This window comes from Saccostrea cucullata, unplaced genomic scaffold (genome assembly GCF_032062105.1).
Source record: "Saccostrea cucullata isolate Sc308-1 unplaced genomic scaffold, CSIRO_AGI_Scuc_v1 ctg1396, whole genome shotgun sequence".
Lineage (NCBI taxonomy): Eukaryota > Metazoa > Mollusca > Bivalvia > Ostreida > Ostreidae > Saccostrea > Saccostrea cuccullata.
The window spans coordinates 101,894-126,817 of NW_026919687.1; the positions used below are offsets into that span (position 1 = coordinate 101,894).

A 24,924-nucleotide genomic window follows, 5' to 3' on the forward strand; every position below is an offset into this window, starting at 1 on the left:
CATGGTCTCTCCGTTGATACTGACATCTAATTTCTTGATCCCAAAGTTTTGGAAATGAAAGGGATTTTTAGTTTTATCTCCGTTAAAGGCCGCATTCTCCACAAAGCCTAAAATGAGACGTTTAGGCATCTGGCCTTGAAACAGATGATCCGTAATCTTAGACTGAGTTCCTGTGGGGATGGTAAAGGTTTTCACTTCCACTCTTCTCAAGGGATATTTGGCTCTGTGGGTATTCAAACTCTGATTAATGGCATTCATCATGACTGGTGTGGGTTTGACTTTTCTCACCCACAAGACCATACTCAAAATTTTCACTTTTCCTGTACTTCCTCCTTTGATCATCATGTAGAAAGCAGGTCTAGCTCGATTAAATCGCAAACGGACGTCCACTCCATTAGGTAGAAATCGATCTTGTTGAAACAAATCCAGATGTAAACGATCCAGCAAACTGATTTTCTTACTGTTAGCAATAGCTTGGTGTCTTTTTCGGAATCCTTCGTTTTTAGAATTGGCCGGTAACGCTGTGAGGATGGGTTCGTTAATGGTCACCGTGTCGGCACCACCATTTCCAGCTGGAGTTACATCAAAGGTTTTATTTTGAGCTACACCAAGAGCCTCTAACCCCACTTCGTCCATGTGTCCTGCCGTATCTTTTTCCCACAGACTACAGGCCCTCGCCTGTGTCTTTAATGTTCTGGGTCGGTAAGACAATAATTTCTCCAGATAAGCTTTGTAAGGATAAGTATCCGTCCCTGGAGTCACTATTTTTCCATTCAGACTGACATCGATTTCCGTAAACATGGAATGTAAGATATTATTCACTGGACTCGAAGTGCTGTTTGCCCCGGTCAGATTACTTCCATCGTCTTTGGTAAATTTACATACCATTTGAAGATAAGTTTGAGATAAATCCAGATAGTGATCTCCTTGTCCTTTAATTTCAAATTCGATGGGAGCGGTGTCCGAATCTAAAGTACTGGAAATGGGGTAATATTCTTCCCATTTCGAGTCTTCTAAAGCAATATTAGTGGGAGGGACTTCAAACAATTGTAAATTGTTCATCCCACACGCACAGGAATCGGGTTGTAACATGATGTGTCTACTAGGATTCAGTTTTCACAAATGAACCTTCTGTTCACAGGACTGGCCTATTTATACTCTCTCTCTCTCAGTCAAACACATCTAAAGGACGTTTTCTTTTAGGAATTCCTCCTCCTTGTTTTTTCCTTTTTCTCTTAGGACCTCCTCGGGCTAACATAGGGGTCTTTTTTCTTCTGTTGTTAGTACCTCCTAGATTCATTCTTTGTTTCACCATTCCCGAAGTATTTTTTAGAGCTTGTACTCCGTGAGTTTTGACTGCGTCTTTTAAAGATCTCTTATTTTCTAATACGTCTAATCCCGTTCTAGCAGCAGCAGTCAAGGCGTGTTTAGCTCCTGTTTTCAGTAAATCAGTAAAAAATCCTCGCCCTCTCTGTCGTCTTCTTTTTCTTCTTGTTATTTTAATCACCATTCCCGATCCTCTCTGTTTTTTCATTCTTTTTCTTCTTCTTTTGTTAGTACCTCCTAGATTCATTCTTTGTTTCACCATTCCCGAAGTATTTTTTAGAGCTTGTACTCCGTGAGTTTTGACTGCGTCTTTTAAAGATCTCTTATTTTCTAATACGTCTAATCCCGTTCTAGCAGCAGCAGTCAAGGCGTGTTTAGCTCCGGTTTTCAGTAAATCAGTAAAAAATCCTTCCCCTCTTTGATAGTTTTGGGGTGGATAATAGCCTGGTGGTGGTGGTGGTGGTGGTGGGGGTTGCTGTTGACCCAATAATCCTCCTACTAGATTGCTGACTAAAGGAGCTGCTACTTTAAATAGGGATCCTAAAAAACCGTGTCCTTTTTGACGTAATAACCCTCTATGATAGACAAACTGTCCGTGTCCTCTTTGTCTCAGTAATCCGGGATGATACTGCATGGTTCATGTCTCTTATTCAACTGACCTTTCTGTCCTCGGGGGACTTCCTTTTATACCCTTTTTTAGGGCTGAATACAATACAGACAGCAGACCAGACAAGCCACCACGCCCAATAAGATGGAACACAATAACGGTACATTCATCTCAGTATACTTTTCTGAAATGAAGTTTCACCACTGATTTACCACTTACAAAGGGCATGGGAGTCCCTAAAGGAGTCATGATGTGAATCTCAATGGTATCGAAATGTTTTTTACTTAGTTTCAAATATTCCGCTCGAATGGGTTCCCATTTGGCTTGTTTTGAATCCTCCAAATGAAATGTACAAGGCACCACTCTTAAGAGTTTCAAGGCATTGGAGCCTACCGTCTGGGGTTGAATCAAGTCACAATAGACATACATGGATTTCAGATTTTCATATAAATCCACAGTATTGTTTCCCAAGTAACTAATGTTGATCCATTTGGTCATGTTTTCTGTATCGTTCTGAAGAATGACTTTCTGACTGTCCATGCCTAGCTTATAAGCTAGGGATGTGGGGAAACGAATGCATAAGGGAGTAAGATTTTTTCCATTAATTTGATACATCACTCGATCATAGGTCTCGTAATATACTAATTTCATAGAATTTTCTTCATCTGGATGACCAACGGTTTTCCATATTTTTCTCAATGATCTCTGTAGTCCTAGACTTATTTCCTCTGTTAAAGCCTTGGGGTGAACGTAAGGCCCGGGTCTGAAGTGAATTCGTCTAATTTCCATCTTGCCATCTAGATCAATGAGTGAAGGCCGTTTATTATGGGCCCAATCTATCAGTACAGGACATTGACGTAATGGCATTGGGTCTAAGGTTTTCATTTTAAATCTGCCCGATTTAAAAACATTTGGGTCTTTGATATCTTTGTTCTGGGGAGCAAAAGACTGAGGGATAAGGATGTCAAAATAAGCCTCCTTTTCTGTAATGTTTTTCAATGAATTGGGATACATCATTTCTGTTAAAGCCACTTCCCATTCTCCGTCGGTTAAATCCACTGTTTGTGGTAATAAGGTTTTAAATTGAGCGGTCGTATTGGTAGAAAAAGAGGTCATAGACCCATCACTGGGTAAAGTCATGTAAAACCCACTGCTCTCTGCCATGTTCAATCTAAGACTGAGACCTTTGACCTAAGGACCTTTGTATTTATAACAACACTTTTTTTAAAAAACAACAAGATTTTTGTTTTTCTTTTATTTTATTGATTCATAACAATAACAACAAGAACAAGAAACAAGAACATCATTATAATAACAAACATTCAAAACTTTGATTCAGTTCTTTTTGTATGGGGAAGGATCTCCTCATGTACAAATAGTCTGTTTCACAACGGTTACCACAGGCATTGAATCCTTTTACGATCACTTCTTTCAAATAGTCTTTAATACAATCTCCAGCTTTTTCCATCCATTTCCCTTGAAACAAAGTGGTTTCCGGTCCCTCTCTTTGGTGAGGCAAGACGTAATTGATTTTCCATTTGAATTCCCTATACTTGGGCTGTCTGGGTCCTAATAAGACCATGTGTTTGCTTCTTTGGCGGTCCGGTAACTTGAATCTCTTATACAGGTAGATTTCATGGTGACCTGTTTTTGTCCCTGGATTCTGATCAAAGAAATCTTGAATACATGTCTCTTTGTTTTTCATCCATTCTCCCTTTAAAGTAGTACCCTTTTCAGGTTCTACTATTTTCCAACGATACTCTGAGCTTAAAAATTCCATGACGTGTGTGCTCTGTCCCTCACTCAGATCAGAAATGATCCTCTTAGGCTTTGGTTATCTCCTTTTTATATAGAGGGATGTATCTATTTTTAGATTCCGGGATTAACTGGGTGAATTCGGCGTCTTCTTGACCGTAGGGGTATGATGCATCATGGTAGGACTAGGCATGATGTAACCCACCGAAGAACTCACACAGATCATCCAATATTCTCGATTAGAATCGTGTAAAGCTAACATGACCACACTGGTGATGATGAGGGAAATACAGATGAATAATTGTGCAAAATACACAATTTCTTCTCGAGGAATATTCTCTCCACAAAATTTCCAGTGAGGTGTTATTTGATGAGATCCGTTTGGGGAATCCATGAATCGAAACTTGGGGGATATCCTTTCCACCGGACTTTGACTTCTTGAATGATTTTTTTCCCGACTCGTCGCTTTTTATACCCCAAGATTTCCTCCACTTCGTACACGTCGTCTTTTTTAATGATCTGTTGTAATTCTTTCTCGTAAAATGTCCCTTCTAATTCCTCCTGGTTATAATCTTGTACTCGATACACGTAAGGATACCGACCGGGAACTCGTTGAGCAATGGTAAATATTTCCGTGGTCCAGTTCGGTAAATATCCTTTTTCAAAAGTGCGTTTGGCTTTACTGATGCGCACTTTATCTCCTGTTTTAAATTTGGGGGGTTTTTTGGTTTTAGGTGATGATTCTTCCCCATATAAAGTTTTCCAGACTTTTAACACATTCGAGGGATTCACTTGAGCTGGAGCTCTTTGGATACTGCGATGAAAGGTATGATTGTAAGCATACACTAAATCCGGTAAGACCTCTAAATACCGTCTGGTTTTATTTCGAGTGAAATACCGCCACATGCGTGCTTTGAGGGTTCTTTGAAATCGTTCCACGATACTGGCTTTGGTGTCCGTATTGCGAGTGGTAAAGAAATGAATGGATTTAAATGCCTGTAAGAATTCTCGATTGGTAAATTCTTTGCCTTGATCCGATTGAATGCGGACGGGACGTCGACCGTCTTGTCGGAAAATCTCTTGTAATCCTCGAATCATTTCTTTTCCCGTTTTCTGTTTTAAAGGCACCACCCAAGCATATTTAGATAAGACGTCAATGGCACACAATAAAAAAGTATAGCCGTCATTATGTTTCTTTAAACTGGACACATCGGCTAAATCTAATTGCCATTGTTCGTCCATATCCGTCACTCTGGTCTGTTGTCTCCGGAATTTTCGATGAATGGGTTTATGTAAAGTATAAGTATCTTGCTCTTTTAACCATTCTCGTATGGTGTTTAAGGAAATCTTATGTCCCAAACTTTTGACCTGACGATACAAAGTCTGTATGCCTCCATACCCTCTCTTAGGATCGTAATAAATCTCTGTTAAAATGTCTTCTACTTCCTTCTTCTTCTTCTTCTTCTTCATGTCTTAGGCAATGATAGCCAATTTTCCTCGATTTGTTCTAATTTCTTATTGGCTTCTTCTTCTTGGGCTTTTAATTGCTTTTGGGCTCGATAGGGACTATATTTAGGTGTGAATTTTTTTAACACCCTTGATCTTGCCTCTACAGGTCGACTAATAGGGGTCAAAAAAGAAGAGGAAGCATCCTGAAATCCGCTCTCTTCTTCTTCGTCGTCGTCGTCACTCAAAGCCCCTTTAGGAGTACTGATTTTTCCTGGTTTCTGCATGGCTTTTATAAGGTCTCGATTTTGCAAGTAAGTCATGGGAGTACGGGTCTCTTTTAAAGCTTGAGCAAATTCATCTAATCCTTTAGGCACCGGACGATTTTTCAAGGATCTGGTTCTCATGTTTTCGGCCATTATATCCACAATGTTAGAATCGGGCACTTTTTGACCTCGATAACTGATTTCTCCGTCTTTATCCCAAGTCAAGACGTTGGTTTTCTTTAAATGATTTAATAATAATTCAGCTTTCCTTTGCATGGGTTTATTCACACTTTGAATGATTTGTTGATCGATCTCGGGGTCTGAGGCTGCTAGTGGTGCTGCTGCTACTGCTGGAGCTGCTGCTGCTGCTGCGGGGGCTGGGGCTAAGGGTGCAGGGGTTTTTTTGGTAGTCGTTGTCTCCCTCGCTTGTTGTAAATAATTCCTATACCGATGAAGTTCTTGACCGTATAAAGCCACTTTTTCTTCTGGAGTTAAATCTTCACGTCTGGTAATCTGGTCCAATTCTTGACCTATACTCAGCGTAGATTGAAATTCCGGAGGTTTGGGGAGTTTTCCTTTGAGTTCATTCAACAGAACTTCAGGTACTAACACCATTTTACGACTCATTTTAGAAGGTTTAACAGTAAAGGAGCGGCTGCTGCGAATAAAAAAAGGAAAAATACCTCCTTTTTGTTGTACTAATAAAGCTCTTCGTCTCTGGATGGATTGAGGTTGAACCAGTCTCCTTAAGATGTGTTTCTTAGGAGCTAGTTTTCGTTTCTGAGCCGAATGGAGAGGTAACACTCCTTTTAATAGGTTGTAGACGATCTCACAAATTTTCAGAATACAGTCTCCAGAACAATGTTTTAAAATCCCCGTTTTTAAGGACGAGGAATAGTGAGGATCCGATAACACTCTTAAAAGAGGAGCATGCGCTTTTAATCGCGTACAACATCCCTTTTTCTTCTTGGCCATCTTTGAAAACAATGAAGAGAAGTCTCTCATGTCACTCCCTTTTATAGTGTCTTAAGGAGGGGCATACCCTCCGTGTTTGTCACTCTCGTGTTTATCTCTATTTTTCTCCCTGACATAAATTTTTCCACAATATCGGCATTTATATCTCAGACCTTTAGGAAGTTGAGGGGTGGAGGCTGTCAAGGGTTGAAAACGTGTGATTTTAGGGACATGAATGGGAACTTTAATTCCAGGGGAGGGAATGCCCACATTCACTCGAGGAAACACTTCTAAATCGCTAGCTCTTTGACTCCCTATGGGTCCCATAGTACGATCCATTCTCAGTTCTGCTTGTTTCTTGAGTAACTCTCCTATGGTCTTTTGTCTTTGTTCCTTATAATACTGATTGATTTCGTTTTTTAAACTTTCGGGCATGGCTTTACTTTGAGCTACAGTTTGAGGAGCAGATTTTCGCCTTTTTGCCCCTGTTTTCTTGGGAGGGGCTTTTTTCTTCTTGGGTGGGGCTTTTTTCTTCTTCTTTTTTCTACTCTTTTGAGCTGCTCCTCCCACTCGGACCATCCAATCTGGAAACACTCTTTGTTTCTTATTATCGACTCTTACCACTACACTCTTTAAACGACGAACCCGGCGTTTTTTAGGACTATTCCATTTGAATAAATGACGAATGATGACTCCACCTAGAAATCCAGCTCCTCCGCGTTTTAAAATAGCTGTTTTCCTATCTTCGTCACTAGCCGATTGATCGGCAATGATCTTTAAATCTTGACGATGATTATTAATAAACTTTTGAGTCAGTTTATTGATAGGTAAGACCCCTTTCATTAAATTGCGAGCTCCCATGGCAAACCAATTCAATAAGGCTTTACGCCCTAATTCGATTAAATGGGCTCGTTTGGTGGGATCTCGTTCCCGCTGTAAACGTCGTAAGGTTCTCACTAATTTACTCTTGGCTGATGGAGCCATGATGAGAGTGAAATGAATAATGACTCAGAAGAGTGGGAAACACTTTTATTTATACTCTTGAGGCATGTGTATAGTCAACAATTCAAACATTCGACTTCTTAATCGGTATTCGTCTGGGGTCTGGGGACTCAAATCCACGAGAAGATAACCGTGAGGTACCTGGGTGGCTTCTTGATAAGCAGACATCAAATGAGGCAAAGCTAGCTGACGACTCAATACACTGATCTGTGATTTGTCTCTGGGATTTTTGAATAAGACTAAATAATGAGCATTCAAACTAATGGTGCGATGAGAGGCAGCTCGATCAAATAAATTCTGAGTGATGTAAATCACACTGGTATTCCGATGATGAGCTTTACGGGTAAACCAATCCACAATCGATTCGATGGCTTTTCCTCCCATCATGTCGTCAAAAATGAGTAAATGGGGCACACTCAAATTGGCTACTAATTTCTCGTCGTCTTCTGGAATATTTCGGATGAAAGATACCTTCTCTTTTAAAGAAGTGTAAGCGGGTTGCCATTCCCGATAACACCAGACGATCTTTTCGGGCCTGGGGGTGATCCAGTCTAGATTGTTCACTAATGACTTGACGAATTCTGTTTTGCCCGATTTCGAGGGTCCAGCAACTACCATGGTAAATTCGTGTTTCAATTGAAAAGAGGGGAGGGGTGTCTCCTCGGAATACATGTTGATCAATGAAAGAAAAGTTGGGTTCAGGGTCTTATTTATACTTATTCTTATACTTATTTATAGAAGAATGTCTTTTTTATAGAGAAGAAGAAACAACACATATAAAAACAATTCAATTTTTTATTTGTAACAAACAAACAAACAAACATATCAATAACCATAAGGTAAAGTGTTATAATTCTCTACAATTTGTCTCTTGTCATATACAATTCTCACTGTTTTCTCTGAAGGTTTGTTCACCACCTCACAATCCCGGGTCCTCTGGATTTTGCTGGGATAGGGGACTTTTACTTCCTCTATTTCTCCCTTGAGCATTTTTTGTAAAGTCTCTGGGCACACCAACTGAGAGGTTCGATGGTTGAGAGTGACCCCTTTGCATTTAAGGGTCTCGGTTCCTTTGTCCGTTCGGAAACCATAATTTTTAGGACCTGCCGACATGAATTTGGTGATGTGATCCCCGTCTAATTCGTCGGTCCATTCTCCTAAACTATTGCCCAAAGTAGGATTAAAAGCTCCTTCCTTATGTTGGTAAATGATACTGTCCGTATCGAAATAAAGGCCCCGTTCTTCTAAAGGTCGTAAAGTCTCGTAGAGATGTAAGCGGGCATAGGCGGTGGTAAAACAAGCTAGGATCACGTTTCCAAAGGGACATTCTTCGACGAATTCCTGTTTGTCTTGAAAATTCACTAGCATCTTGTCTTCAATGGAATCTTCTTTATTGACTAAGAGTCGCACACCCTTGATGTCGACCGTCGAATTTTGTAAGAGTTGATGTAATTCCTCTACTTCGTCCAAGTATCTGACTTTGGGTAATAACAAGCGTTGAGCAAATTTTCCCCACAGACAATTTAAAAAGAGTTTAGCAATGGTTCTTAACACTGGATTCTTCTTGATACTGAGAATGTCCATCATGAATCCTTCTTTGTATAACACTTCTCGAATGTAATCTTGTTCTTGTTCTGAGGTCTTACATTCGGAGGGAAATCCGGACGCTTCCTGTTTGATCTTGAGGAAGGTATCGATGTAGTCTTTAAATAAGTCTTGACTGCGTTCTTTGAAATGCCACACTTCGTAAGTTTGCTCTAAGGTATACCCCATGTCCAAGGCTTTATGTAATTCGCACGTCACCCAAGTACCCGTGAGACTACGTTCCCGATCGGTGTGTTGACATGGGTGTTGAGACGTAGAGTCTTGTTGTTGGGCACACGTGCGACATAAGGGAAATAATAACTTACCTCCCGTCCGATAAGGTAATACGGGGTGAAAGAGGCCTCGGGGTGGTAAGACCCGACAGTGAATGAGACCGAAATAACTTCTCACGTCCTGGAAGTCGTCTGTGATGATCTCGGGATGCCCTAGGGGAAAAGGTCTGTGTTTCAACACGTAAGGGTATAAGGAACACACGTCCACGTATCTCATGTCCCCTTCTTCACAATATAATTTAGTGGCATTGGTCCGGCCTCCGTACAGGGCTTCTCGAGGTTTCAAAGGATCCGGAATGTCCAGATCTCGTACAAATTGCTGTAAAGTCTCATCTTGTTGCACTTGTTGATCGAAATCGTGCTCCCAGATACTACACACGTTGTACCCCATGTCCTCTAAATCCGCAGTCCTTCTGAGAGTTTTCTCGTGTAATTGTTGGTAAGTAAATTGGGTCCGGTGAGGATGAGTTTCCGTCTGTAAACTGGGATAGCAAGTGGGGCATCCGTGCCAATAGCATCCGTAAAATTCGTAGACGGTACGAGTCGCTTCCTGGTATCCGTCGACGGTATAATTTCCGATCGGGACTTCGCCTCCGTTTCTGGCATGTCGTATGTGACATCCATTCTGATGACTCATCCAGGTGAGCCATCGACAGGCTTTGGCCGAATATTGTCGTGCCGGATCATACCCGAGGTTCGGAATGATGGCAATGCTGTCTTTAGGCATGAAATTTCGACGGTAGGCTAAATTAGCAGCACTGGCAAACGTGATGGATTCCTGGAAAGGGTCCACGTTGACCAACTTCTTGAGGGTGCTTCTAAACCGTGCACAGCATTTGTGTAAAATGTCGACGTCCGAGATACAATACCCTACAAACTCTTTCTGGAAATCAAACACTTTTCCCCTCTGTTGGTCGTACCATTCGTAAAAAGCTTTTCGTCCACTGGTAGTCATTTCGTCCGGATTGTAGAAAGCTGCCGGTGGATAAGGTCCCACGTAATTCTGGTTCTGTTCCGTATTAAAAAAGTGAGGGAAATAACCTTTCTTCATTTCGTTCAAATCGAAAGCGGAGGGCATCTGGGCCAAAGGAAAGGTTAAGAAACTATACGAGTCGATGAATTTGAGTCCACATATTTCCATGGACAAGATCTTACTCCCGTTCATGATCACGCTAGGTTTCAGGGGAGAAGAATGCACTATGTAATTCAAAATGAATTGTCCGTCGTATCCTTTGAAGTTATGGGCGATGACGATGGCCCCGTCGTGTACTAAAGTGGAATTCTTAGTACCTGTAGTGGGTTGAAATAACCAGTCCATGAACTTCTTTAAGGTGTCTGGGCCTTGAAATAGGTGCTGACGGGGTCCCATGTGTTGACAATGAGGACAAGGTTGGTCTATGTCTAAGTCATCGCAATGTTGACAGACGCGATGTGCCACACACAGATTAGGGACGTGAATGCCCGATTCCTGAGTGCATTCGAAATCGAAATAAATGGTAAACTCTAAGGTGTCTTCTCCCTTCTTCTTCTTCTTCTTGGGTTTCTGTGGAACGTAGCACCGATGATCGGCATCGACGATTTTCTTACAGATCTTACACTGTTTCTGATCTCCGCATTTGTGATGAGGTAATAATTTCTTTGGTATCCAGGACTGACATTTCTCGCATAGTCCCATTAAATTGCAGACAGTAGTGGTGGTTTTCTTACCATGAGGTTTTAAATGATCTTCGTAGCAGGTCCTGTTCTTAAAAGTTCCATGGCATTCCTGGCATTTAATCTTGATCCCTTCATCGGGACATTTAGGGTGAGGTCCTAAACAAAAGGTACAGCGATGAGGGCATTTGGACCGATGGTCTGTGAATTTAGTGTACCCCACGTCGCAATGATCACAGTAATAGGGGTTCCCCGTTACTCCGGGCATGGATAGGATGGCATCGCAATGACGGTTGTCTAACAAAATGTTCAAACAAGTTCCATCTCCCCAGCCTTTGAAGATGCGCTCTAAACAGAGTTTAGTGGAAGTAGATTTGAACTGAAATATTTTCAGACGATACTGAGGAGCTAATACCTGTTGTAATTTTATCCACTCTGCAGATCCACACGCTTGAGTGATATCACATCCGGCCTGTTCCATGAGAGCTATGGCTTGGTTCTTCTGGTCCAAGGATTCCTTATCTCCCTTCCGCATACGGAGCCAACGTTTTTCCCATTCCGGGTCTGGATGATCGGGTTTCTGACTGTGTAATCGAGTGACGACGATGGCTCTAGCCAAACAAAATTTATCATGGGGATTGACGATCCGAACGATGGATTGTTTATTTTTCTTGAAAGTTTCTTTATCCAGTTGTAGATGTTTGTTTCTGTTTCCACCACTCCCCTGGGGATTCTCGATGTGTAACAGATCGAATTTCGTGGAGCCGTCGCCGATTTTGAAATCCTTTTTGGATTGTTGCACACGTTGTATTTCTTTAAAAATGACGTCTTCGTTTAAATCTTTACATTGCATAAACCCGTAAGAAATGTCTGAATCCAGAGAATCGTGACTTATGTTCAGGCGAAGGTAATCGTTAGGATCACACTGCATTTTCGATTTGAAGTCCTGTAACATGTTTTTGAATAATCGTAGAAGGAAAGCTGTGCTTTCTTCTTCTTCTGGAAATTCATCGAAATGAACGACATATTCATTTTCATGCGCTTTAAATTTTGGAGAGGTCCATTTTTCAGCTAGTCTCATGTGATAATACTCCGAAATGGGTTTAGGTGGTAAATCTATTTCTCTCTCGGTACTTTTTCGTTTCAATATGCGTCGAGCCTGTACCTGTTTTTCTCTAGTAGAATCCATGTCTATCAGCTGATGGCTCTGAGAGTAAAATGAACCCAAAGTCGGGAGAAAACCGTATTTATATACAGTGGATGACGTCATAATGCACAGGTAAGTTTTTGCACACGGCCCTAAACAAACTTGGCTCGCTGCCAAGTATTTACCTGTGTAGTCAGCATATTTTTTGCAAACGGCCCTAAACAAACTTGGCTCGCTGCCAAGTATTTACCTGTGTAGTCAGCATATTTTTTGCACACGACCCCTAAAATATTCCTATAGTATATAAACCAGAGTTAGGAGTACCCTGCGCTCATTATATCCATCATGTTTTCCCTGTGGAGATTTGTGTATTGGATTGATGTAGAAAATACAATTTGTCATTACTGTGATCAGAATACGATGAATTATAAAACATTCACAGTGTATAACCCGTGTCCGGAATGGAATTGGAAAACGTACAGGATTTGCCAGCATTGTGAAATGCCATTTCCACACTGGTTTAAAGATGATGAGCCTAGTATGAAGACTCGTGGGTGTAGCTGGTGTCTGAAATATTTCATCTGGAAGAAGGGAATTGAGAACATACCGCCTCCCCGATGGATGAAAATGACTAGGAACACACCCTTGAAAGAATGTATGATGTGCTACGAGGAAAAGACTCAAGGGAAATGGAAATGCGGACAATGCAGGCAATATCCGTGTTGTGAAAAGTGTGTGAAGAAACTTTTTGAGACTTCCTACCAGAAATGTCCCTTATGCCGATACAGTGGAAATTAAAATCATTTTTTGTATTTTTCATTGTGAATAAAATTGAAAAATCAAAATCTGTCTTGTTTGATTTTGTTTTCAGTAAAACCAGTTCAAGCCGGTTATAGGACTGTCTAGACTGTGAATGCGTGACGTCATAATCACATTCTTGAAATGTTTTTGCACACGGCGCATTTTTACCTGTATAGTCAGCATAAAAACAAAAAACGTAGTACCTACGTACCAATGTAAACAGTGTAAACACACCCTGTATTTAGGGAATAGGTTAGGGTTAGAGGGCTAAGGGGGATAGGGTTAGGGTTAGTTAGGGCTAGGGGGTGGGGTTAGTTAGGGGGTTAGGGTTAGGGTTAGGGTTAGGGTTAGTTAGGGTTAGGGGTTAGGGTTAGTTAGGGTTAGGGTTAGGGGGTTAGGGTTAGTTAGGGCTAGTTAGGGATAGGGGGTTAGGGTTAGCACTGTACTCAGTTGACCCACTTATCCCCTCCACCAATCAAATCTGATCACGTGATTTCTCTCAACCAATCAGAATGCGGTCCTAGCGGGGCTGCTTATACTACTCATACCGAGGCCAAAACGTGAGAATCGTGTACAAAGCGTGTGAGAAACGTGTACAAAGCGTTTCGTGCAGCCTTTCGTGTAAACCGTGCAGCCTTTCGTGTAAAACGTTTAGTGTAAATCGTGTAGCGTTTCGTGCAAACCGTGTAGCGTTTCGTGTAAACCGTGCAGCTTTTCGTGCGAACCGTGTAGCGTTCGTGTACCGTTCGTGCAGCGAGCGTGTGGGGTAGTAGCACGTCTCAGGGTCTAAGTAAAATTATTCCGTACACAAAGGTTAGGAAAAGAATTGCATTTGTTGTGTTCCTAATATAGGTTGTGATTCTATAAAATACTTTATCTTGCTTTACAGCTATGCATATATATACTAACAAAAGCACGTAGTATGTCTTTAAGGAAGTCATTGTTTTAAATATTACTCAAGGATGAGAGTAATAGCCTTCCCTCAACAGCTGCTCGGTCAAGGGTGGATGATTATGTAATTGACCAATCTTGCTTGGTGTATCATTCCTGGTACAAATTGTAGCTTTCCAGTTTCCTTGAGTACAATTCTAAGATACTCATGTTTCTATCTCGTTGTTTTTCCTATTATTTGTAAAGCCATTCCAAACATGATGGCTGCTTCCCTTGCTGGTCTGTATGAAGTCAACATGAAGTATTACACTGTTTTCAGTAAATTGATGATTCTCATTGCTTGGAGTCTATTTTGGATAATTTGAATTGATCTCAAAATAACTAATTAGTGAAGTGATTTTTGGAGAGGGGAACTTGGATTAGCATCAAAGAAGTAAACTCACCAATTAACAGAAAGCTCCAAAATTTAAAATAAATTAATACTTTAATTTACAAAGTTGGTAGTTAATTGAGGGAAAATATTATGAAGATTCAATATATTTAGCATAAATAAACAAAAATACTTATATGTAGTATTACATGTATTATTTCATTTATTGTTCTCATAAATTCCCATCAACTCTTAAATTCCATCTAATAATTTTTAACCTTGTTATAATTTTAAATTCTGCAAATACTAAAATATGTTAATATTCCTTAGTTTTGTTTATCTTTTCCTATATGTTGTTTTTATCCAAATTTGTTTTAATTTGATTTATTTTGCTTTCTTAATTATGAAATTAACTAATAACAAAAACATCTTGTCAATTAACAACTTTTGTTTATACAACAATGTGAAAAGAAAATTTCCTTTTCACCTAAGTACTTATAAACTCTTTGTTACCTGTATTTCCTAGTTAAGGAGGAATGAGAACACACCAGTGTGTATACCGGTTAAGGACTTCAATCTAGATTATTCGGAAATCGAAGCCTTACAATTTAATTTAATATATTTAGATAGACATACACAAAAATGATACCACAATTTTAAAAAAATATTGCCGTGATTAAAAAGGTTCACTCTTATCGACAACTTAACTGCAATAATGTAGCCCTCTCCCTTTTTTTGGGGGGGGGGAGGGGGGGAGAGGGCTACAACTCCTTAGGATCTCCGTAATGGTGCAAAGCGGGAGTGATTCACTCCCACACGGATTTCGGCTTAAATTGTAAGTAAACGGTCCGAAAATATAGGGAACAATCCATATATCCGTATTTTTCTGTATGTCAACATCACAACTTAAATTTATCCGCCATATGTTTACTGACCTTGACAGATTTTACTTTGGAGCAGCCAATGAGATTAAGGATCTAAAGGGAGCGGATTTCAATGTCAATGTTTACGAAAAAATGACACATGGAATAATTTTTTATTGATGTTTAGTGTTATTATTCATCACAATTATTTATAAACATCGACATGTGCTTTATTGAGTTATTCTAAATTTCAAGCGCAAGTATCGATCGATACGTCACGCGTGAACTGTCATGGCTGCTGAATAAAGCGACAAGATTTATTTTACATGATGGTTTTCGCGTTTAACGAGCTATGATGTCGACAGTCAATAAAAATTTTGTCTTATTAGAGGTAAGTTCAATGTAAAAACAATTTATTCTGCCTGCAGTCACGCGTATTAAAAAATATTTTTGGAACATTACGGAGATGCTGTGGAATTGTAGCCCTCTCCAGAAAATGTCAGATAAAAAAAATCGGAGAGGGCTACATTATTGCAGCTAATCTACAACTATGTAATACTATGTTAAAGCATATTTTTAAAAAAAGTTCAAAATCTATCATTGAACGTTCGTTTAACTGCAATATAGTAGTGAAATCTATACCTTAATGGAAACATTTAAAATATCTATAACCCATGATGTCCCTATTCCTTTAACGCGTGACTTATCTAAAAATAAATATACAGCATGTCATCATAAGAAGGAAGAAAACATGTTGGAAGTTTCCTTGTTTACAAAATATATGAATGCAATGCAAAAAGTATTTTTAATCACCAAGTAAAGGATTAGGTTTATAATTCCATGAAAAAGGTAGGTTTTGAAAATACAGGAAACCTTTTTAAATTTATTCTTTTCCCAGAGCCAAAGTAAGTTTTGTAGCATTTTATTCGCCTAACGTCTTATAAATCGAACCCATTCTTCGTTATCTTAAAATTCAAGGTTCAATTTCCCTGCATGTTCTGATGCTTCTAGGGATTATCACTCTCACCCGCCAGAAAACACCCGGGATTAAACGTAGGCTCTAGATGTAACAATGACTTGTAACTGCCTCTGAATGGCTTGCAGGTCCGGGGTTCGACCAAGTGGACTGAGGGTTAACCCACTTGCCCAAGTTAGTAGGAAGCAATGTATCTGACACTTCCACATTTGTAAAATTCCTCTCTCCTGCAAGAAAAAATTTTTTTTCAAATTGTGACTCCAGTGTTTCTGGACCATGGATGTAAAAGGCAAGTAAAGCCTTAAGTGTGCATGTTTTGAAAAGGAGGGAATAAATGGATTCTGTCTGTAGATACATGTATGTTTCATGTCCTATCCATCAAAATTCATTGGAATTCCCCATGTGAACAAAAAGTGTATTCATGATCAACTTTTAAAAACTAAATTTTTAAACAATTAGCGGTTAAAAAATTACGACATGAGACTTCTTCAACATTTTTTTTAATTTAATGAATCCTTGGTTTGCGAAGAAGGAGCCAAGGATTGCTTAGTGATTTTATTACTTGTACGTAAATTGATCAATTTTGCTATGATTTTTATTATCAAAAATTCTTTTCTTAGGACATCCTTAGACATGTTGGCTCTACCGACAGAATGCAAAACGCATGAAAGCTCACACAGGTGAACCATCTGTTTCAATTCTTCATGATTTCAAAATTTCATTTTCTTGGACCTTAACTTGATATTAAAAAAGTGTTAAAACTATACTTGGAGTTAATGTTTTTTATTTCTCAAAAAATGTTTCTTTCCTCTACTTCATAAACTTATCTTTGAAATAAATAGCCTACTTTACAGTTAAGAACAATGCACTCAGATTCAGAAAGCGAACAGTAGTTTTTTTCCCTTTACATTTGAACTGATTTTATTATTATATTCTTTATTTTGTAGAAAAATTAAAACATACACAATGAAATTACGCAGTCAGCAAAAAGAAACAAGTAATTCCAAAAGAAAACTTGATCCTGAGGGAGTCTCGGATTTTGCATATAGAGGAAATGCAAAGTATTAATTTTTTACCGATGTGCTGCTTTATAACGCCAAAAATTTTAAAAATGTGGAAATATTTCATCCTCTGAATATAATCTTTTTTCCTTGTACATGTCCACAGTCGCTTACAAGCAGTTAACACCATTTACTTAGTCCGCTGTCAAGATTTCTTGAGCAGCGAAAAATACAATGACACACATACGAATTATATACTTCACGTATTCACATGTAACTCTTCTGGATTATTTATTAAAATGTAAATATAAGTAGGAAATTGACTTACTTTGTTAGAAGAGATATATATGCAACTGTTACGAGAAATATTATGTGTAACTTGCACATGTCATTCAACATACATAAAAAGTAAGTGTTTACAAATACACTATCGTACGTCACGCAAAATTTACAAAATGTTTTTTTTTTAATTCACTGCAGAATTCTTCTTTGCAGTCCTTTGCAACACCGCAAAATTAAATATTCTACAGCATACACGAAACCCTTTTTCATTGCGCGGTATACTGCACAACAGGAACAGTACATGTATGCATCTTAAGTACTTTTGTTACATGCACACCAAAGTTGGGTTAACTTCCCTTATCAAAATGACTCTTACACATATTCGTCCATTACGAACACCAGATCTGGAGGTCTTGAAGGCACTAATTTAAAAAATATATAGTAATATACGTATGTAAAAAAATTCAATTCTTCAAACTTAAAATTTAGTAAAGGGATATCAATCAGATGAAAACTTTTATAAATATTTTGTTACTCAATATTAATTTAAATTTTTAAAATTTATTTCTTGCTGTTCTACTGGTTTATTTCATTTTAATAGTCACTGAAAGAGCTTCAAGGCCAGGGTTTTTTTTATTTGACCAAGTCTTTATCACCTATACCGAAGGATGCCTTCTGATTATTTTACAATGTTTGTTTGTCCTCTCCCGATTAGGTCTGTAGGTGAGATTTTTTTCATAATTTTCAATTTGAATGCAAATTTCTGATAAAAAAGAAATCCCAACGTAGATTTTAAAAATTGCTTCCTGTAGGGTAAAACGCATTGAGTCGGACAATTTTTATCCAGTCAGTTCGGAGAGGGCAACCAAACACTTTTTTTAAAATAATGCCCTTATAGAATTAAATGCCGTTTTAAGCACACTTTAAAACTCCCTTTTCTTTTTCAGAAAAGGCAAATACACTGTTGAAAAATGTTTCAAACAACTTCTCGTATCCTTTGCATTCGGTCCACCAGAGTTGAATCGACTATCATTCGTTGCAAAACGATTAAAACATTTGATGAATCTCATCAAAAGTGAAATTCCTAGACAGTTGGATCTAGTCAATCGATTTTTACTTTGTCATCATTCCAATCTTCAAACGAAAGATGTTTGTCTTCTTAGTTTTGATTCGATTCCTAATGAGGAGATGAGTGGAGGTAGGTATAATTATCATAGTATACACGTAGAAATCATATCAATATACTACATTTGCGTTTCGCTTAATTTTCCACAAGTATACATTATAGCGAGCGTCGCGAAGCGACGCTCGTAACTGCGAGCTCTAACGACAACGCCTGGGCGAAGAGAAAATTCGGACTACTGCACATTCATTCTTTAGAATTTTTGAATTTTTTGCTGCAGTAATTTTGACCCACAATGCATCACTTAGCAAAGTTGCGTTCTCGCGAGAATGACGGCAAATGTTCAACAAAAAGTTTACTCGCCTTGATTAAATGGATACATATTGAAGATAAATTGTAAACGTAACTTTTTTTCATTAACTTTCAGCACTGTTCAGTTTTTTCTTGGTATTTGTAACATTTGTAACTTACATACGACGTCATGTGACGTCAGAGTCTAGACGCACCAAATGTCACGTGCGGTTTGACGAGCCCGATCTAAATTAAAACAATAGAAGAGTTTGCGCTCGCTCTAACGGTCGCACCGTCAACATATTATTTTTTGAGTATTTGCAAGCTCGCTTGCACCGTTTTATTGCCATACATTGTACGATATCGATTGGCCACAAGACTGATCAAGGTTTAATAGGTGTAAAAAGTATAGAAAAATGTTTATATTTAAAATCTAAATGAGCCATGAAAAGTCATCTTCAGTTTTGTTAACATCCCCATCCCAAGCCACTTTTTTCTTTATATTTTCAATAAACCAATGTGCTCATGGGAGCAATATGAACCATGGGCTTTTTTATTCCATGATAGAAATTATGAAGAAAATATTTTTCAGATGCATCTGAGTTAACGGAAACTGTCGTAGTTTGTTACGTTGAAGAGAATCTAGTGAAAGAAAAGGTAAGCGTATTTTGACTATACATGCTTCTCTGTCATTTCCATGAAATGGCACATGACAACTTTGTCACTGAACGTGAATGTCGGCCTGACTACTAACGAAATTTAAAATCTTAAAACCGTTTGTTTGGAATTCAAACAGCACATCGGTTAGTTTTCAAAACTAAATAAAATAGCAATGCAACTTTTAATGGTTTATAATATACATGTATTTGATGCTAGCATTTACTTTTAGAAAAACAGCTGGAACCTGGCAATATTTGAAGTCGTTTATTCCCTTAAGTAATCTTAGAAACGGTTTCCCTTCTTGATAATTTTATTTTGATTTTGTAGGTTAAGATTTATAATCGGAAATTTGTGTTCATGAATTTTTGCGGCGACTGAACTGAGTCGACATTTAGGTAGCAACCGTTGTTTCGCCAAACCGAGCGCTCGGTTCTTAGAAAAAAGATTCGAGTCCTTCGGTTAACATTTAAAAATCAAAGTCCTGTGTCTCGACAGGCGTTGACAAGAAAAAGAACCATCACAACTAACTCTATAGCCTTGAGTGTCAAGCAATCTCTCTGGCTGAAATTTTCCGAATAGGACGTATGATTCTTAATTGTTTAACGTTCATCTCGAGAATTTTCACTCATATCGAGACGCATCACTTGTCACTTGAAGGCTGAAAATATATACCTTTGCTCGGCAACTATGACTTTTTAGAAGCAAGGGATCGTTTTCGTTCTTCGAATCTAATATATTTAGGAAGAATGATTTTCCATAGGTATAATGATAAATATTGTTAGGTAATAGCATTTTAAAAATGCATATTTCCCTTACTCAATCAATTATTCATTCTGTAAATGTTGACAAGGGCAATAACTCCTGTCTCAGGTCTCTTCATTCAGGCATTTGCTTTATTGAACTTCTAATGTAAACTAGTTTCCGTGATATTCACAATTCAAAAGTATCTATCTTATAAGCAACAAGTACTTAGGAACTTTCAGCATCATAATTATGCATCTGACTCAGTTTTTACGAAATATTATGATACTGTTTACAAAAAGATACGATTTTTAGCTCTACTGGTCAGAGACCAGAAGAGCTTATGCGATAGTAATGCGTCCGTCGTCCGTCCGTCTGTCTGTCCGTTTGTCTGTAAACAATTTTTCAAAATGCTACTCCTCCTACAGTTTTGGTCTGATTTTAATATAACTTGGCACACAAGTAGACTACACAAAGATACATAAAATAGTGCATCGGATTGTGATTTCGATGACAGGTGTTGCCATGGTTACTAAAAATAGAATTTTCTGTGAAATTCCTTTAAAACGCTACTCCTCCTACAATTTTGATCTGATTTCAATATAACTTGGCACACAAGTAGACTACACTAAGATACATAAAATAGTGCATTGGTTTTTTATTTCGATGAACGTTGTTGCCATGGTTACTTAAAATATAATTTTCTGTGAAATTCCTTTAAAATGCTACTCCTCCTACAATTTTGATCTGATTTCAATATAACTTGGCACACAAGTAGACTATATAAAGATACATAAAATAGTGCATCCATTTTTTATTTCAATGAATGGTGTTGTCATGGTTAATAAAAATAGAATTTTCAGTGAAATTTCTTTAAAACTCTACTCCTTCTATAATTTTGATCTGATTTCAATATAACTTAGCACACAAGTAGTCTACACTATTATACATAAAATAGTGCATCAGATTTTGATTTTGATGAATGGTGTTGCCATGGTTACTAAAAAACAGAATTTCCTGTGAAATTCCTTTAAAACGCTACTCCTCCTACAGTTTTGGTCTAATATATAACAATATAACTTGGCACACAAGTAGACTACACTAAGATATATAGAGTATTTCATCGGTTTTTGATTTTGATGAAATGTGTGAAATTCCGTTAAAACGCCACTCCTTCTACAGTTTTGGTCTGATGGCAATGGCTTCTTTTCTCATCCTTTGTTATAAGCACAAACCAGTAGAGCTACAGTCTCAACAGAGACTTCTGGTTTATGTTGATACATGTATATGCTTCTGTAAATTTATGTCTCCCATCTGAAATAATATGGCGACCATTTTTGGAAATAATTGGTAAATTTAAACTTTATTTAAAAAGATTAATTCATTTTTTGTACTTTTAACCATTAAAATTGTAAGGTAGGAAAGACCTTAAACGTGTAAATTTTACCGATTTCTAAATTTAATTTAGACTCACCAAGAAACCACATAATAATACCATAATTATACACTTTTTATAATTATAGGGGGGGGGGCGACCATTTGATTCTGAGAGGGGGATGGCAGATTTTGGAAATAAATAATCTATCCTCGATAATGTTGAAGATATAATTATATTATGTACTCGACTGGACAGAAAATGAATAATCTGTCCCCAATGCGACACCCCCCCCCCCGAAATGAGAGTTTTTATATTTTTATTATTTCTTTTTTTTTTTTGGCTTGACAGACTTTTTTCATTGAAGAAGAAAATAAATTATCTGCCATTTATTTAATTGGAAGTAAATAATCTGTCCTTCGCCGACATGAAAATTAATAATCTGAATTGAAAAAAAACTTGCCCCCCTCCCTTCAGAATCAAATGGTCGTCCCAGTTGTAAAATGAAATAATTTTAGCAAGATATTATACAACATGAAAAATATGGTCCTCTTCTCTCAAGAAGCTATGTTCCTTTTAAACGCAATTGCGATTTATTGATGCTTATCTGTTGTAGAAAACAAGAGAATTTATGCAACATTTGTACTCCAGTACTTCAAAGGAGAATTTCTTTCTCATTCATAATCTGCCTGGACACCTAAAATTGGAGAATATTCTAAAAGATTGGAAAATGGATGTCGACAAAAACCATCTAATCAAACACAACTTGGAGAAATCAATGATCTTCAAACAAATGTATCGATCACTAGACGGAGTAGTCGAATCTGTTATGGCAGCTCTGCAAGACCTTCCGGAGGGAAGCATTAAAGAAAATGCAATGAAAAAATTTGCATGTATTAAAGAAAAATTAAGAGAAAACCATACGCCTGTGCTTTCGAAAGAATGCAAAGGACTCCTACAATGGTAATTAAATACTGATCACAGAGCAATGAATAAAAATTGTCTTCGGTCAAGATTTAAGTATGCTATTTTGGATAGAGTTATGCCCCTTGGACTTAAAAACGTTAAATGTATCAATTTGCTGTTTCCATTCATTGCCGAGGTTGCACATATTGAATTGAAATTTGTTGTAAACATGTATCGTAAGTATATCTAGAAGTTCGGTTTTAGGTAAGATCGAGCCATTTTTATATTACGTTTGTAAGACAGCGATTGAAAATTGATGTGTTCTGAATATTGTATCAGAAAATGACCCTGTCTGTTATATGATTACTTTAAATTAAAAAAAAACAGGATATCTTTTTTCTTCAAATAATCATAATTATTTATTTCAGTGGCCAAGACATTGGTATCATTGCCTACAGAACAGACGGTAAAAGCCTTACAGTCTACACGAGTCAGCCTGAAACAAGGGCTCTAAATGCAAAATTGAAAGAATTGGAACAGATCTGTTCACCATTGTCGTTGCGACATTTCAATGTTCAAACTCCAATTTTCAGAAAACATTCTTTAATGGCCGGGTCTAAACTCGTGAACATGAGATCTGACTTTTTGGGAACACTTGGTTTATTCGCAAAGAAAGTCAAAGATGGTGTAGAAAAGGATGTTGCCATTACGTCCGCCCACGTAATTTGGGAAGGATGTACTGCAAATAGTGAAATGAATGGAGAGGACGTTGAAATAGGGACCTGTACATGGCCACCGAAACCAAGCGATGAACACTTCCATGCAAGAATAAAAGATTTGGCTCTTGTCCAGTTAAACCCGGGAATGTCGGAAAATATTTCAACTTCAAGAGAAATATTCCTTTATGTTGATTCAAAAGAGGAGCTTGCTTATCGATGCGTTTATAAACATGGATGTTCAACTGGCAAAAGTGAAGGAGACATCGACCTTCCAGTGTTCGACATGTATGGAAATAACGTAATGGTCATCACTCGTGAAAATCAAGAAAAGTTTTCCGAACCCGGGGATAGCGGTGCGCTTGTGCTAACGGAGCAAGGAAACAAATTGTATGCACTTGGTTTAATTTTTGGCGATGACTTAAATCTCAGAGAAAGTGACCCACAATTTCCGGAAAACGCTTCATTTGCTATATATTTGGATGAAGCGATTCGCAGATTTGAAAGAGTGTCTGATAATGAAAGAATAACACTGCATCGATATTGATCTCAGACCAGACCATGATTATCTTTTCCTCATTATTCACGAAGTTAAGTGCAATAATGAAGCCCTATTCGATTTCTATTTATTTGATTTTCCTTTAAAGGGGGTTACAATTCAACAGCAACTAAGCTCTTCATGAAGCAAATATATTTTTGGATACAGGCAACTGAAAAACTCTTAAATTTAAATTTTAAAGTTGTAAGATTTTTTTTTCTGTCAACAATGTAGCCCTCCATTAAAAAAATGGGTTGAAAATCATCTGTGCGTTTAACCATCGTACTCCACAGTAGCCAAAGTGTTGCGCATGACATTGACCATAAATTGTTTCAAGAAACGTCGATGTTAATAAATGATTCATTGAATTTCGATTAATAAAAACATATGTTATATTTTTTTTCCGTAAACAGCGATATTTTTGACTAAACAAGAGGCCCATGGGCCACATCGCTCACATGAGAATTGTGGCTAGGAAAAAAAAGAAATTGGTTTATAATTAAAAAGTTAAAATCCAAGCGTTTTCCCATGACCAATCATGGCTTTGTTATTCTTAAGAAGATGATTTGTAAAGAATTTTCTATGTAGTACTTTGATCGGCCATTGTGGCCCTGCTCTACCCCTGGGGTCATGATTTGAACAAACTTGAATTTAAACTGCCTAAGGATGCTTCCATTTAAATATGATCAATTATGGCTTTGCTATTCTTGAGAAGAATATTTTTACAGAATTTTCCTATACATTTCTATGTAAAACTTTGATCGGCTATTTTGGCCCCGCCTTACCCCCGGTGGTCATGATTTGAACAAACATATCTACACTACCTGAGGATGCTTCCATTTAAATATGATCAATTATGGCTTTGCTATTATGGAGAAGATGACATTTTAAGAATTTTCCTATGTATTTTTATGTAAAACTTATTTCAGCCATTGTGGCCCCGCCCTACCCCCGGGGGTCATGATTTTAACAAACTTGAATCTACACTACCTGTAAATGCTTCCATAAAATTATGATCAATTAAGCGTTTGCTATTTTGGAGAAGACTTTTAAAGAATTTTCCTATATATTTCTACGTAAAACTTTGATCGGCCATTTTGGCCCCGCCCTACCCCCGGGGGTCATGATTTTAACAAACTTGAATCGACACTACCTGAGGATGTTTACCCATATAAGTTTCATCTTTCCTGGCACAGTGGTTCTTGAGAAAAAGATTTTTAAAACATGCCAACAAATTTTCACTTATATCCAATTACATCCCTTTGAATGATGGCGTGGTCCTTCATTTGAATCCCCCTCACCCAAGGATACTTTGTGGCATGTTTAGTTGAAATTGGCCCAGGGGTTCTTGAGAAGA

The 24,924-nt window shown here is 37.9% G+C and overlaps 2 protein-coding genes across 2 annotated transcripts in view; one reads left to right on the forward strand and one right to left on the reverse strand.

The window, feature by feature from the left end:
- Positions 1 to 23,749, forward strand: part of LOC134235957 (uncharacterized) — a 37,187-nt gene extending 13,438 nt beyond the window's left edge. Inside the window, exons 2-7 of the mRNA XM_062718133.1 lie at positions 16,555 to 16,614; positions 16,882 to 16,995; positions 18,165 to 18,415; positions 19,224 to 19,288; positions 22,024 to 22,370; positions 22,742 to 23,749. Of these exons, the coding sequence (XP_062574117.1) occupies positions 16,568 to 16,614; positions 16,882 to 16,995; positions 18,165 to 18,415; positions 19,224 to 19,288; positions 22,024 to 22,370; positions 22,742 to 23,576 (1,659 nt within the window). The 5' untranslated portion in view covers positions 16,555 to 16,567 and the 3' untranslated portion in view covers positions 23,577 to 23,749. The remainder of the gene's footprint in view (positions 1 to 16,554; positions 16,615 to 16,881; positions 16,996 to 18,164; positions 18,416 to 19,223; positions 19,289 to 22,023; positions 22,371 to 22,741) is intronic.
- Positions 8,182 to 10,398, reverse strand: LOC134235979 (uncharacterized). Its single transcript, XM_062718159.1, has one exon. The coding sequence runs from the start codon at positions 10,396 to 10,398 to the stop codon at positions 8,182 to 8,184; it is 2,217 nt and encodes a 738-aa protein (XP_062574143.1).
- Positions 23,750 to 24,924: the final 1,175 nt, after the last annotated feature.

What these genes read in the sequence shown, in the direction of transcription:
- LOC134235979 (XM_062718159.1), bottom strand. Translation starts at nt 10,398, where the DNA reads ATGAACGGGAGTAAGATCTTGTCCATGGAAATATGTGGACTCAAATTC.